Consider the following 16,690-nt stretch of genomic DNA (forward strand, 5'->3'; position numbering starts at 1 on the left):
CAAGGGATCTTAAGTGAACCTTCAGCCTTGCACTACTGTTCTCCCCCCCTTCTCACACCTAACATTTGGAAGCTAATATTGTATTGGTTGTTTTTGAGTTCACGTGTCACTGCTGCTGTTCCTTGCTACTTATTCCAACCCCAACCAACCTCAATCCACCAAGAAGCTGGCTCCCAGGTCAGTGCTTCTTAACCTGAAAACACACCTAGCCCAGTTGGGTTTTCAGGTTTACCACAATATATATGCATGTCCTGGAGACCCACTATATGCAAAATTGTCTCATGCATATGCATTGTGGTAATACTGAAAATCCAACTGGCTAGGTGTGCCTTCAGAAAAGGTTTGAGAAGCACTGACCTGAGTTACTGCCTGGTTTGCCTAACAGTTAAGCGAGCCCTCTGACTAGTTGACCTGGAAGACTGAAGAAGAGTAGCTGTATTTCTACTGGACTCCTGATGGGCAGAGACACAATCAGCCATGATACAGGGGTTAGCCAATGAAACACAGAAATGCCACAGTTAAACATACTCAGTTTCCTAGACTCTGGGGGCAAGGGAGACCTGAGAACACAGACCTACTGCTAAGGTTAAAGGGTTATATGAGAGCTAAGGGCTGAAGCCAAGCTTCTGTGATTTCCCACCCAAGAGACTTGTTTGTTGAAGAGCTGACTGTGCCTGCAATCTGTTTGCTCCTCCTGTGACTGGTAAATAAGCACTGCAGAAACCATCTGGTGTATTTGGTCTACTGCACACGCAAAATACAAACTTATTTCTGTTCTTAAAATCTATTATTAGAAATCAATAGCCTGAAAGCGAAAACATTTATTTTCACAGAAAATGAAGAGAGAATATATCGGTAACAACAATAGCATGGCTTTGTGTGCTTATAGGTAGTCAGTGCAGATGGCTGGTGTGACATAGCCAACAGTAGCACTAAACAGTGGGAGTTGGGCAAGACCACCCACCCACATCCAATACTCTTTAGAAATGTGGCAGTAATAAGATGAAAGGCTGCCCCTGTTCAAGGGGAGGGTGGGGAGAAATTGGTGTGATAGTAGCTCCATCGGTGCAACTGCTTAACAGAGCTCTGTCACAGTGTGCCCCCCCCCCCCAGCAGGAAGAAGAAAGCAGTGAGCTCATACTGTCCCCCCACCCCCACCCCGTCACTGTCATGACAAGGGGAAAGGAGCAGAAACAAGGGAAACGGATACATCACAGGTGGTTTTTGTCCTCTCTCCCTTTCTCCTTTACTGGTGCTTTTCAAATTCAGGAAACTTAATTGGCATGAAAGCTTCTAAGTGGGTTGCCAGAAGTAATGCATAGATTTGCTTAAAAAAAAGTTGCAATCATACTAATCAAAATTACAGAATTCAAGACAGACCACAACCAGGACCTTGTGATTGTACATATTGACCCAGGTTACAGCATATAAATCTTAAGTCTGGTGCCCTAGCTCTACAGCTAGTGACATCTTGCTTTCTGCAATGTCCAGTCCTTCCCTCCTAGGCATCAGCTAGTAGATATTATGAAGACTTGAAACTGAAGCAGACAGAAAGAGCAGAGAACTACTCTGTGCTCTCTAATCCAACTCCAAACCTCTGGACATTTTCAGTGGCTGATGCAGAAGGGAAAAAGGAGCTGGGATTACATATCATCAAGTACTGGCATTAAAAAAAAACAAAAAACCCCCACACACTAACTAATCGCCGCCCTGCCTAGAAGTTGGACAAAATGCATAATGTTGGCTAAATCCTTGGACGCACCATTACCACCTTAAGTGCAGAGATAAAGCTAAAGGCTTCTGAAGGGCTCAGCAGCTCTCCTACTGCTCCTTTGGGCTGGGCTCAAAATCGGAACAGATGCTGAAATCCAACACCATGAACCTTTATTTGTAACTACCTGTAGACAAATAGCCCCTTATTCTATCTCCTTCAAACTCATGGAGCATCACAATGACAGTCATTAGTGGGGGGGAGGGGGCCACAGGACTCCTCTTGGGACCTAGTAATCCTAACCTGACTCCTAGGTCCTGGCATTGTGCAAGGAGATCCATTCACCCAGTGGTTGATCACAAGAACAATCAAGGAATTGCCAAAGAGCTGGAAGGGAACCTTTTACACATTCAAAAAGATAAAAGGTCATGCAGGAAAAAAAGTTCTTTATACTGGGAGTCATCCAACACAAACTTTGGAATAATCACACAGTCCGTAGTTCTGAGCCCTCTCAAAGGACCACATAAGCAAGTCTGGTTTTCAGGATTTCCATAATGAATATTCATGAATTTAAATGCATGTTGCAGCAAGCGAAAAGACATTAAGCAGTTCAGTACAAGGAAGTGAACACGTGTATACACAAGCGGCTAGTCAGATGGAATGCTTTCGGAATAACTGGCCATTCAAGTACTGTATACAGTAAAAGCTCATAACCTGTGCAGTTATGCAGAAAGAGAATTTTTGTCTTAAGATCCTTTATCTCATCAGAGGTTTTTAAGTTCCTTGTGATAACAGCTGTGACATTTGAATTTTCACACACTTTAGCTAGGCAAATAGCTAATGACCTGATTTACCTAACTGTGTAGTCCGTTCCATAGTCTGCTGAATTTTGTGGCAAACTTTTTAATGACTAACAACATGCAAAAATGTGACAAAATTGCATATGCAAAATTTTAGGACTAGTTAAAATTTTGTGAAATGCCACACGTCTTAGCAAATGGCCTCTTAGATCTGCTAGTAATCACAAGATTTCTCATGCTAGTACTGCTAATATATTGACCATGGTTTTGTAGCAAGAGTTAGAATGTTTTAATGTGCATCCTGCAGGCCAAACTTGGTAACAGTAGCACTGGCAAAAGTAGTGGCCGGCATGGAACTGTGGTTTGCCCGCTAAATTTCCTGTCAGACTCTGCTCTGCCCGCTTAGTCCTACCCAATGCTGGTGCGGGTGAATGACAGATGCCATTATTTCTCAAAGTGTTATGTTATAGGGGATTTTTAACCCACCTATTGTCTCATATGACACTCAAAGCGAGGTGACAAAATATGTATAGTAGCGGCGATCGTGCCCAAGGAGTAGGCTATGCTCCTTGGGGTGTGTCCTGGGCAATTCTCAACATACCTCAGCTCTTAAGGTGTTGTTTTTCCTTTGATCTTTTTCTATTTCTAGTTTTTACTTCAATATCGGTTATCCCAGTTGTTTTGGGCCACCACCCTTTTCGTGCTTTTGTTCCACCTAGGCCCAAAATGCTAATCTCTGTCCTACTTCTTTATTGACGGTCTCTCTGTCATCTTCCTGTATTGAACCTGCTCATTTGACCATTTTAACTATGTTGCTGCTTAACTGTAGATCTTTGCAGCCAAAAACTGCTTTTGTCAACGATTTTTTGATTTCACACCACTGCTTGCTATTATTCTTAGCAGAAACTTGGTTACGTGAATGTGAGGATCCTATTTATCTCAAGGTCTACCTTCAGGATTCTCTACTTATAGGTCTTCGGGAAGAAGAGGGGGTGGTGTTGCACTCCTTGCACCGTCTACTCTTCCCCTATATGAACTCTCATTATGATCTCCCTTATACAGAATTACTTCTTCTTGGTTTGTCATCCTCTCCTGCAATTTATTCTTTTACTCTATGTTCTTCCTTCAACATCATCTGATCTTTTAGAGGTTAATATTAACTATCAATGAAGTGGGCATTTGTTATCCTAATCTTGTTATTTTAGTGGATTTTAATTTCCATCTCAATTCCCCCATGTGCTCACACGATAGGTGTTTTGCCTCTCTTCTTGTTGACCTTGGCTTGATACAACATGTAACTTTTCCAACTCATATAGCTCACTAGACCCTTGATCTTGTTCTTACCCATCACAAGGAGTAAGACTATCCAACTTTAGTTATCTTCCTTTGTCCTGGATGGATCACTTTCTAATTAATTTTGACCTTACCCTACTCTTTTCTGTTTCTTCCTCAGCAGTTCCCCTACCAGTCACTTCACTATTTTAAGGCTGTGGACCCTCTTCAAATTACCCCATTCTTCACTGGTTTTCGTAATGATTTTATTTCTATGCCATTAACTGATCAAATCAGTTGTCTGGAATAACACACTCTTTAATATGATCAAATCCTCTGTACCAACCAAAGAATCTTTAACTTCTATCAAGAACCCCTGGTAAAATGGGGTTCTTCGCCCTATTAAGAGGCACCTCATAACTTTCATAAAAATATTCTGGCAGTCTTCTGGTGTAGTGGAAGAAGAGACAAGAACTACTTAAAACTGTGGAACCCTGAGATTCATTGTCAAATCTGTTCCAAAAAAAAAATCTGAGGAGTGAGGGAGCAGAAAAGACTCACAACAGTAAAAGGAGACACACAAACTTCACATATTTCTACTGTCTCTGTTCACATCTCTTGGCCTTGCATACAGAATAAACCACTAATACATTCCATGTTACTGGAAACCCAATATTTAAAATAACTAGTTTTAATAGAAATACTAGAATCCCTCCAAATCACCCAGTGGGCCACAAGCTGCAACTAGAAACCCAGAGAGTAAAATTTTAGGCGAGTTCTGGATTTCTGTCAGCCTCATCCTTATTTTATTTATTTATTCATTTATTTTTTAGTATTTATTTACCGCCTTTTTGAAGGAATTCACTCAAGGAAGTATACAGTAAGAATAAATCAAACATAAGCAATAGACAAGTATAGCAGTAAAAGTATTCAAATAACAATACAAAGCATGGCATAGTATACTATTTATAATGTCAACATAATATGTAATAGAACATTTTAATTAACAGTGAAAGGTATAAGCAAAGATGGAACATATAGAGAGGTAAGAGAGTAAGAAGAGTTAGAAAAGAAGGTGGGTAATTTAAAGAAAGGTGCACATGAAGTCAGAGAGATGGTAAATATTATCTCAGCTAGGGTAGGAGTGGATAAACATGTCCTGCTGCAGTATGTGCACTGTGTCACTCCTTGTGTGTGTGTGTGTGTGTGTGTGTGTGTGTGTGTGAGTGAGACTAACAAGTTAGTTACTTCTTCCATTAAAGGCCTGGTTGAACAGCCAAGCTTTAACCTGCTTCCTGAAGCATTATGGTACATGCAGCACTGATTTCAGTGAGTAGAATCAGGAACTACAAATACCACACTGCTTTGGGATGTAAGTTTAAAACCAGGACTGGCCAAAATATCCCTCCTGGAATTGGACAACTTGGCAGCTCTGGTAACCAGAATAAATAAGGCTACCAAGTGGATATCCAGATTCACAGAAGAGAGTTGGTCCAGTCCTGGGTTTACCCCATTGCATGCAGGGACATGTAGTTCTGATTTCCCCATTGCATTCCCTAAGAAAAACAAGATATGTCCCAGAATGCACTGGGGTAAACCCAGGAGTGAATCAACCCTGTCTTGCAAATCAAGTGTTGGCAAGCTTAGAACAACATTGCTTCTCAATGATGTTCAATTAAGTTTCTACAGACACAAACTGAACAGACTATTTCATTTTTGGAGTAGCCAAAATGTGCAATCTAGAGCAAATCTAATTAATAGCCACTGAATAGCCTAAAAGGAAAATCTAGATTTGAGCAGCCTGTGTTACAATGAGGTTTATACAGTAGGAGTTGATCTGATGACTATTCTGCATGATCAAGAGGAGCCTGAGGAACCGGGTTCAATTCCCACTGTGGCTCCTTGTGACTCCAGGGCAACCTTGGTCCTCAAGGGCTGCAACCCTATTGGGTTTTCAGGATTTCTGTAAATGAATATGCAGGAGATCTATTTGCATGGACTGTCTCCACTGTATGCAAATAGATCTCTCATGCGTATTCATTGAGGAAATCCTGAAAGCCCGTCTGGGTTGCGGCCCTCAAGAACAGAGGAGGTTGCCCACCTCTGTTCTACGGAAATCACTTAACCATCCATTTCCCCAGGTATAAAAACTTAGATTGTGAGCCTACTAAGGACAGAGAAATACCTGCATATAATATATGTGAACTACTTTGGTTGTAGCACAGACAGGCAGTATATCAAATCCATGAGCCTTTACCGTTACTTCTTGGGGTAATGAACACAAGATGGCTTTTATTACACAGCATGTATAAAACTAGATATTCTGCTTCATCTGTGTAAGAAGTAGGATGAACAAGCAGTATAAGGACTGTTTCTAATTTTCCCCTCCATACTTTATTTTTCAACACATTTGTCTTTTCACCTGTTGAATATCCTTCTCTGGTTCTTATGTGATATTTCTGCCTGTGCTGTTTTAGCCTAGGCAGACTATATACTGCACCATGTGCTTGGTCTCTGGAGAAATGCTTCTCACCCACTTCAGCTGCTCTGTGGATGTGAATTTGACTCCCGGTGAAGAGTTTGATGGTTTAGTTTAGAGGCTGCTAGATATTTTTAATAACATGCAAGCAATTGGGACGTATCCTGTATGCTTGTACTGATGAGCCAAAAGGACAGCAGAAACAACATATGAATATAATCTAATTCCCCTTGACCTTACATTTTATGTTACTTCATTGCATGTTGATTTATAGTAATATAATTATTTTTCACTTTTATCTTTTTACAATATCCATCAAACTATTTTATGTCTTATTTCTTTTAAACATATTTTAATTCTATGACATTTGTCTTTGTTGTATTGTTATAGTTTCTAAGAGTTAATAAAAAGATTGAACTAAACAAAAAAAAAAACAGAACATAAAAATAGCCATACTAGGTCAGACCGATGATCCATCTAGCCTAGTATCCTGCTTCCAACAGTAGCCAAACCAGGTCACAAGTACCTGGCAGAATCCCAAGAAATAGCAAGATTCCATGCTATTGATCCCAGGGATAAGTAATGGCTTTTCCCCCCATTTCTGCCTTAGAACTTGTCCAAACCTTTTTAAAACCTAGATACATTAATTGGTGTTACCATATCCTCCAGCAATGAGTTGCAGAGTTTAACTATTCGCTGAGTGAAAAAAATATTTTCTCCTATTTGTTTTATTACCATGTAACTTCATGCAGTGTCCCCTAGTCTTTGTACTTTTTGAAAGTGTAAATAATCAGTTCATATCCACTCAGGATTTTGTAAACTTCCATCACATCCCCTATATCTATCATAAGAGTAAATGGCCAACTCCATTCAAATACTAATACCAATGAAACATCCCCTTCAGTAAGCTTAGCCGGCCAATGTTACAGAAAATAGCAAAACCTGTGTTTATTTTCCTACTCTGGGGTACTGGCACAGCAGCTGCATCTGACACATTAGAAGCCCCTGCTGATTTATCATCTCTTCTCTTTCTTTGGGAAAGAGACGGGAAGATTTTCATATATACAACTGCGACAGTTTCCCTTTCCAAGAATTCAGCCTCTGAACTGTGGGCAGCTTTAATCCTGTTCTAGTGAAACGTCCAGCCAGCACATTGGAGATTCCTGGCTCTGTTCAAACCACCGGAATGTCAAATTAATTGAGTGGTGGGCTTCTTAATGAAGAAAAGACTATTTCCTGAATACAGTCAGTCAGTTTTAGGCATGGTACCATAGGTACAAGGGAAAAATATAGCAAAAAGTCTAGACCTCAGTTTGGGCATAAAGAAAGCAGGGAACTTTGCCAAATTCTCAATTCTTTCAGATGCAAAAAAAAAAAAAAATTGCAGATGCTTGGGCATTTGTTGTTTTCTGGTTGATCTTTTTTTCCTGACTTTGTCATAAATCATTGTGCCATCTCAAGACTGGGTAAGCCATCTGACAGCCAATCAGCGCTGATAATTGGCCATTAATTATTACCACTAGTTGGCTTTAATTAGAATTCACGCGCATCACTTTCTAAGCATATTCTATAAAGTGATGCACATAAATTCTAAGATGCAGATCTGAAAAGGGGTGTGGCCATGGGTGGGTTGTGGGCATTCCTAGAATTTACGCACAGTGTTATAGAATATGCTCGTTCTGTGTGTAACTTACGCGTCAGCATTTACACCAGGTTTTAAGTTGGTGTAAATGGCCATGGCTAAATATAGTGGCAGGAAATGGGTGTTCGGCATATTTTATAAACTATGCCTAAATCTAGGCATATTCTATAAACCGCGCCTAACTTTAGGCATAGTTTACAGAATACACCTAGGCGTATTTTTTTTCAGCACTCATTTTTTAGGCATCATAAATAGAACCTAGCCCTATGTAACTAGCACAGCGATTCTATAGAACAGCACCAAGCACATATGGCATAAATGTCAATTTGTGACGGCACTCACATGCATAAGCACACCTAATCTATAAAATAAGTGAATGCACCTTTTATAAAATTACCCTTCACATATTAATTTATCTAAAACTTTGTATCTGAGGTATTAATTTACACTGCTCACAAATCCTCGCTTCTTTGTCTACCTTTGACAGCTCTGGTTTGTACCAGAGAGAATGGAGGGTGATTCAGCTTCCGTAGCTAGAAATCAAGGCCAGTGCCGAGCAGACTTCTACAATCTGTGCCCTGAAAATGGCAAGGACAAATCAAGATCAAGTATACATATGTAGTATCACATCATACGTTATGCTATGAGTTTATCTTGTTGGGCAGACTGGATGGACTGTACAGGTTTATTTGCCGTCAGCTACTATGTTACTATGAAAAAGGGATGACTTGCTCAACTTCCCAAGGTCCTCAACCCACTTTTCCAGAGCTGCCAAATTGCCCACTTTAGGAAGGGGACTTTTTGTTATACCCGTTTTCTGGAACTTGCATCCCATTTCAGTGTGCTACTTAAGAGACCCTGATTCTACCCATTAAAATCAGTGCTGCAAGTCCCATAATGCATCAGGATAAGGTTTTCAGAAATCCAGAATTGTCCTAAAATTTTCTTCCTGGAACTGGGTAATTTGGTCCCTCTTCAGCCCCAACCATTAAGCCACTCTATTCAAAACATGTGCTTGCTTAATCCCCATACTCATTCACAAACTATTACTGCTACCATGCCCACAGCTAGACTGCACTTTACCCCGGCTACTGTGCTGGAGAGGTGAAATGAGGCAAAAGCCATGTACAAAGACGTGTAAGGGGAGGGGGAAATGTGACTGAGGGATGAGAAAAGAAGAAGTAAATGGGGGACCACGGTAAGTTTACAACGTTCTGTATACCAGGAGCACTTGGGGGGGGGGGGGGGGGGGAACAGTAAAAAGCATGATTACAGTTTTTTTCCCCATTGCTTTTCATTTTATTTATTTTATTTAAGAACTAAATAAGTTAGTAGTGTTGGCAAGTTTGGTTCACTTGTTCAAGATCCTCATTTCACACCAGCCCCTCTATAAACTGATATTCTAGTACTCTGTCAATTTAACACTACAGTACTATCAGGTGAACTTACAGATGTTTTTATAGTGCCCAGCTGGTCTTTTCCATTCCATCTCAGACATTACTCTGCACAGATTACATGCTAGGCTAGCAGAGGAGGCTAACAAGACATGAATCCAGGTTCATCTCCACAGCATCTAAATACCAACTGCTTGCACACTTCACAGAAAGGTACCTTACACGAAGCATAAGTACATAAGTACCGCCATACTGGGAAAAGACCAAGGGTCCATCAAGCCCAGCATCCTGTTTCTGACAGCGGCCAATCCAGGCTTCAAGAACCCGGCAAACCCCCCCCCCCCCCCAAAAAAAAAAAAAAATTAATAATGTTCAATGGACTTTTCCCTCAGGAATCTGTCCAACCCCCCTTTAGAGGAATTTCTCGGATTTCTACCCAAAGCTGCTGGGGGGAGACCTACACCTTAAACTGACTAAAGTTTATCAAGCAAAATCATTATCATCTCTCCCCCTCCCCCCCACCCCACGTTCTGGATTTACTTTGAGATTATTTCGAATATTTTTAAAATTATCTTTAGTAACAAACCAACATTTTAATATATAAACAAAGAAACAAACTTAGATCCCAACCAGAGGCACATCCCATATACTTTGTAAGATACACATTTACTTTACACTTTTCCATCTCCCTCGGTAGAGTGTCTGTAGTCTACACTGTCCATAAAGTTATCAGTCTCGGGAAAAGGTTAAAGTGCCCCACCACAGCTGGTTCCTTTTTGGTTTTCATCAACCCTTACTATGACCCCCCCCCCACACACACACACACACACATTCCCACCTCCATCCCTGTGGTCTGGCAGTGTTATGTTACTATATAATAAAAATTAGATTATTTCTAAAATGTTATGTATAGAATGCTCTTCCTGTCTACATCAATAATGCAATGCAGTCATCACACTAATGCATGAACAAAAGGAACCCAAAAGGTGATATTTGTCAGAATAGGAAACATAGATAAAACATATATAAACAGCAAGCTTCATTAATAAATCATTAGGATTTAAGACAAAACAAGTTGCTCCACCCAGAACTAAAGCACCCCATTTCCAGTATGTGTGTGTCTCTATTATAGAGCTACTCCGTCAGACCTTATCTTATCCTTGACGTGTCTCATCCACACCAGATTCAGGACACACAGGAATACACATCCTCTCTCTTCAAGAAACAGAATTAAAAAGGGAAACCAGGAATGAACCCAAGATAATAGAGTTAAACTGGCAACTTCATTTTTTTTAAAATAAGAATCAAGTTGTGCTGTTTCTTTGATGCTTAATGCTCGTGTACCACATGAATAAACTGGTTCTTCAAATTCCTAGGACAGACCTTGGGCAGTATGTTCACTCCCTGTATTCCTACATTATCTCTGAAATGTTTTGGAGTCAAAACTGTTGTGCTTAGCAGTGGAACTATATGCCAGGAAAGATCAGGACAGAATAAGCAGCCTAAAGACCTCCTACTTAAAACATTTTTTTTTAATCACCTTTAATGCAAGCTTTCATCTGAAGTGCAGATTGAAAAAAAAGACACCATAGCTATTGTCTATAGCTGTTAAAAAGTATACCCGCAAGATTTCTGTCTCCCTCTAAGAAAGCTGAGGCTAGTCAATATACCTCCCATCCCCCCACCTCCATCTCTGCCAGTGCTGATGGAAGCAAACATTGAAATTGTGAGCCACAGTCACTGGTTTGTAAAGAAAATGCTTGTCTGGTCATTGAATGCTTCAAGGCTCTGAAGGTAGCCCAACTGGTTCACATCTGTCCAAGAGTCCTTTGTAATACTTCTTAAAAAGATCAAGAGGGTGTCAGCATTTTTATGGCTTGAATTGAATAAAGACATGTGCATTATGTTCAGCCTTGTGAAAGACCTTAGGCATGGTTTTGCTTTCATACATCCCTGCACCTTTTAATGATTTCAGCAGCTGAAGAAAATTTGTGTGTTGAAGTTAAGACACTGGGCTTCGCTGAGCATCTGTACAGCACTAGCCATCTTAAAATCAATTGTCAATCTGTTCTATTTAAAACCCATACGGGAGCTGTTATCGTATCCCGTTTATTCAAAACTCACAACAACTTTTTTATATGACATATTTGTGATAACAGTCAACTTTATTTAAAAAAAAAGCTGAATGCTGCCATTCAGTTTATTAATAAGGCAATTTGATATATACAACCAACACCAAACTGCACACACAATCCATTCCATCAGTTCATGCCATAAAACTGTATCTTCTCATTTTTTCAAATGCCCCAAAACTACAATAGATAGAAATCAGCACCCTGCAATTCCACTAGAAGACCCAGCCTTTTTCTGGCATATCACACTCACACCTTAGATTCATGAGCTAAGAAGAGCAGAAGCAATGCTAGGGTGCACAGAATGAGATGCACCATATAAGAAAATAGCATATATGTACAAACTACTACTACTACTACTACTACTACTATTTAACATTTCTAGAGCGCTACAAAGTGTACGCAGCGCTGTACAAACACAGAAGAAAGACAGTCCCTGCTTAAAGAGCTTACAATCTAATAGACAAAAAGTAAAGCATTTAAATTTAAAATATTTAAGCAGTCAAGCACAAGAGAACAGTCACAGAAGGACTGAAGATGTTGAAGGGTGGTCAGTGTGATTAGGTGTAACTCTGCTGAGACCTCATGTGAGGTGGGTATTGTGCCCATTTTTGAGGATGTACCTCTGCAAACATAACAGTAGGTAGAGGCAGAGTTAGATTTAGATGTATTATTTATAACCCACCCTTATCCAGTATGCGGTACAAGTGAATTCCTTCAAAAAGGCGGTAAATAAATCCTAATAAATAAATAAATAAATAAAGATACACACATTAAAAAATACACAAAAACATGCAAAGCAAAAACATAAACACACTACTTCATAGTTCATAAGCAAACAACAAAAATAACTGAGGCACATCCTTATATTTAAAGCTCAACTGTCTGAGACCAAAGGACCTAACTATATGTACCCTAGAGTGAGGATGGTGTCATAACACAGTGAAATACCTCAACAACTATACCTCCTTCACAAGCAAACCTATATTGTAGGAAGATCCCTGTGTAACTTCTACCATTCCTTAGACTCCAAAAGCAAGTGTCTACAGGTATCTCCAAAGCAAATGCAATTCCTAAGCAGTAAAGCAACAAGTTGACATACCAATAAAGGCTGTTGTGTTAGCAAAGGAACTAAATTTCAACAGTAAGATAATGTAGTTTAGCTTACTATAGGGGGAAAGGAGTACAAAAATCACTAGATCTAAACACAAATTTTCATCTCAAATTCTGCAACAAGGTGCCGTGTTCCGGAATGCACTTTGCTAAGCAGGGGCTGGCGATATATACCTCTGATCTGTACAGTCCGAACAATGAGACTGCACCTATGCAATACCAATTTAAAAGAAAGAGGCAAACCGTATAGGTGGTAAGAGGAAGAGGAGCTTGCAGCAAGACAGACAATGCCACTAGCATGCCAATGAGGAGGAGTAATGCTGAGCTCAGCGTCTGTAACTTCTCCCGACCCCTCCGCAAGCGTGTACAGCTCCAGTGCTCACAGGCTGTTAATCATTCACTTCTGCCCTGCCAAAGTCCGACCTAGCCCCAGCATCAAAGGCGGCGGCAAGGACACAGCTGCAATCCACCGAAAAAGACCAAGCACGAGTGGTCTCCACACCCCAAGAACCAACGTGGGCAGCGATGGCGTAAAAAAGGCATTGGAAAGTTGGCTCTTCTGCCCTATATATGGCACGATCCACTTGTTGCTCCCGGCCACCTGCTCCCCACACCCTCGCCCTGCACTTACAATCGCCTGTCCTGCGGGCTCAGCTGCCAGTGCATTGCCAGCGAAAAGCCGAACAGGCTCCCGGGCTCGCCCCTCTTCTGGATGCTGTTGCTGGTGTCCAGGTTAAAAGCCGAGATCAAGGAGCCCTGGCCGACCAGCGCCAGGTAGAGAAGGCAAAGCATCGCCATCGGTGCAGAGGCGCTCCTGTCCCGGGAGAGGGAATTGATCCGGCGCTCAATGGTGCCCTTGTTCTCTAGAGACTGCTGCCCAGTTTTATAACGCAACGAATGGCTAAGCAGCGCCCCGCCTCCCGGCCCGGGCAGGGCCAGCTCCGCACCTAGCTACTCCGGCTCCGGGACTTGTGTGCGCCAGGGGGCGCCGCCCGCCCTCCTTCCTTCCCTCCCTCCCGGCCGCTCACGTCACCCCCTCCCCTCCCGGATCAGGGGGCAGGTGCCGCCGAGCGCGCGCCTTAGCTCAGCCCTCACCTTTCCTCGCTTTAACCAGTTTGCTGCCAGGCTGCTTCCTTCGCCGCCCAAGTTTGCAGGGATGATTTCAGTGCTACAATGGGAACAAGGCTTTCTGTACGTGGACGTGGATAACCATCAGTAATGCTCCAGTTCCGGGGGGACTGTGGATTATTCAGAATTGTCCTGTAGTTGTGAACTTTTTATGTACAACTCGCAGCTGGGTGCCCTGACAAATAGGCAGTGTGCGTCCTGCAGCCCTAAATAAACTTTTACCCAGTTTGTCTGTGAATTCAGTTCCCGAATGCTAAGATAGTCATTCATTCATTCATGTATGTATTTATATACAGTTTAATTTTACAAGTACTGGGTCTGTCCCTGGTGGGCTCATTGTCTAAGTAGTACTGTTGAACCTTACGTGGGGCAATGAGGGTTAAGTGACTTGCTCAGGGATTACACAGAGCTGCAGAGGAATTGAACCTGGCACCCCAGGATCTCAACCCACCATTGGCCTGCAGGCAGCAGTGGGAATCAAACCCAGGTCCACAACCCAGTACACTAACCATTAGGCCACTCCTCCAGTTCCATATGTTTTCTGAACCTACTTAAAACTTCATTGTAGCAAACAGCTGAAATATTTTTCCTTCCCAAAAACTTCTGTGGTGCCATTTCTGCTGAAACAAAAATGGGAGCCTATATTGGTTTTCAGTAACATTGCCCAGGTACAAAATAAGTACCTGTACATAATATGTAAACCGTTTTGATTCTAATCACAGAAAGGTGATATATCAAATCCCATTCCATTTCCCTTACTCCAGTTTAAGAAGGGTTCTGGGTAGAACAGTGCCTGCAAAGTAAAAAAAATTTACTCATCTCTGAAACTCTCATTTTGTTTAATCTCAGCAAATATACCTTAGCAGGATGTCTTATTTCTTTTGTAACTGAGGTCTGAGCAATAAATCAAGGGTCACAGCCTATTTAGAAGCTGATAGTCTGCCATCTATTTTCCTTGTGAATGAAGTATCCAAAAATAAATCTCAGCACCACCACTTGTGTTTTTTTTTTTTTTTTTTTTTGAAACATTAGAAACTAGCATTTTTAAGAACAGATGTAGCTAGAGCTATTGGATGAGACCTAGAGATTCTAGGGTTTAATCTGACTGTGCCACAAACACTTCCTGTGACTCCAGGCAACCCCCCCCCTCCCCCGCCACACACACACACTGTCCCAGCACCCATCTAGATCATAAGGTCCTTACGGTAACCACATGTTAATGAGATACATATATGCATGTCCCTTGTTTATATTTTTTGCTTCTTGTGTCTTTATCAAGATATTACATAAGTACATAAGTATTGCCATACTGGGACTGACCAAAGGTCCATCAAGCCCAGCATCCTGTTTCCAACAGTGGCCAATCCAGGTCACAAATACCTGGCAAGATCCCAAAAAAGTACAAAACATTTTATACTGCATATCCCAGAAATAGTGGATTTTCCCCAAGTCCATTTAATAATGGTCTATGGACTTCTCCTTTAGGAAGCAGTCCAAACCTTTTTTAAACTCTGCTAAGCTAACCGCCTTTACCACATTCTCTGGCAATGAATTCCAGAGTTTAATTACATGTTGAGTGAAGAAACATTTTCTCCGATTTGTTTTAAATTTACTACATTGTAGCTTCATCGCATGCCCCCTAGTCCTAGTATTTTTGGAAAGCGTAAACAGATGCTTCACATCTACTCATTTAACTCCACTCATTATTGCATGTTCCCTTCCCTTTATTTTTAATTTGCCTTTCTAAATTGCATAGATTTTCACTATGGGGTCCTTTTACTAAGGGGCCTTTTATAGGGCAGCTGTAAGCCCAATGCACACTAATCTGGAACTAACACTGGCAGTAGTTCCAGCCCCAGTGCATTTGCCATGCTATGGAAAATAGCTAGATATTTTCCAGCATGGCGCTAACCTGGCAGTAATCGGGCAGTCCTACGTGCTACCTGGTTACAGCTGGGTTAGAGCGGGAGCCCTTAACACCAACTCAATGGGTGACATTAAATGCTCCCCCCCTCCCGCATGGCCATGTGGTAAGTGAAATCTTACCGCATGGCCATGCCATTTTGTGGCCTTTTTACCCACTGTGGTAAAAAGGACCACAGAGTGTGGGGGAAAGGGCCACTCCACTAGCACAAGGCCCTTTCGATCACATCAGAAAAATGGCCAATTTTCCATTTTTTAAATGAATAGCCATGCATTAATGTTGCCTTTAGATCGTGGCCATTAGAAAAATTACCACATGAGCACTTACTGTCACCTGTTTTGTAGGCGGTAAAAGCTCATACAGTAATCCTGTGCTAGTTAGTACGCAGAGATATAGCTACGCTTAGGGGCCCTTTTACTAAGCCACATGAGTGTCTACGCATGCCCAACGTGCACCCAAATGGAGTTACCACCCTGCTACCGCATGGCTCTTGCGGTAATTTCATTTTTGGTGTGCATCCGATACACGCGGCCTGAAAAATAATTTTTATTTTCAGACACGCCCAGGTCATTACCGCCCGGTTACCGTGTGAGACTTTATCGCTAGGTCAATGGCTGGCGGTGAGGTCGCAGACCCAAAATGGGCATGTGGCAATTTTAGGCAAAAATTTTAAAAAGGCCTTTTTACGGGTGCGCTGAAAAATGGATCAGCATGCGCCCAAAACCCACGCCTACACTACCGCAAGCCAATTTTCAGCGCACCTTAGTAAAAAGACCCCTAACTGATTAACACAGGAATGCCCATTCTCTGCCCCCCTGACAGGCCCCCTCCAACAAAAATTGAAAAATAGTTTTTAGCGTGCAGTTAGCGCATGCTGATTTGGAACTTACTGAGCACATCATGCGGTAAGCCATTTTAAGCTGCGGTAAGCATACACTAGTGCTTACCACAGCTTAATGAAAGGGGCCCTATATTTGCAGCATTTCAAATAAATTTGACCTTGAGCTTGATCTTAAAAGCCTTCCACAAGACACCAAATCAGACAACATAGGAATGGACAGAAACAAGATGACAGCAATCTAACTCAAAACAGTT

The 16,690-nt window shown here is 41.6% G+C and overlaps 1 protein-coding gene across 2 annotated transcripts in view; it reads right to left on the reverse strand.

Annotated features, from left to right (window-relative positions):
• The window catches only part of ITGA6 (integrin subunit alpha 6), a 146,943-nt gene extending 133,399 nt beyond the window's left edge, over positions 1 to 13,544 (reverse strand). The window contains exon 1 of one of the 2 annotated variants that reach the window (XM_030210583.1): positions 13,175 to 13,544. In XM_030210583.1, coding sequence (XP_030066443.1) covers positions 13,175 to 13,341 — 167 coding nt within the window. In that variant the 5' untranslated portion in view covers positions 13,342 to 13,544. The remainder of the gene's footprint in view (positions 1 to 13,174) is intronic. The other variant, XM_030210584.1, reaches the window with a different exon arrangement.
• Between the last annotated feature and the right edge of the window lie 3,146 nt (positions 13,545 to 16,690).

This window comes from Microcaecilia unicolor, chromosome 7 (assembly GCF_901765095.1).
Source record: "Microcaecilia unicolor chromosome 7, aMicUni1.1, whole genome shotgun sequence".
NCBI classification, from domain to species: domain Eukaryota; kingdom Metazoa; phylum Chordata; class Amphibia; order Gymnophiona; family Siphonopidae; genus Microcaecilia; species Microcaecilia unicolor.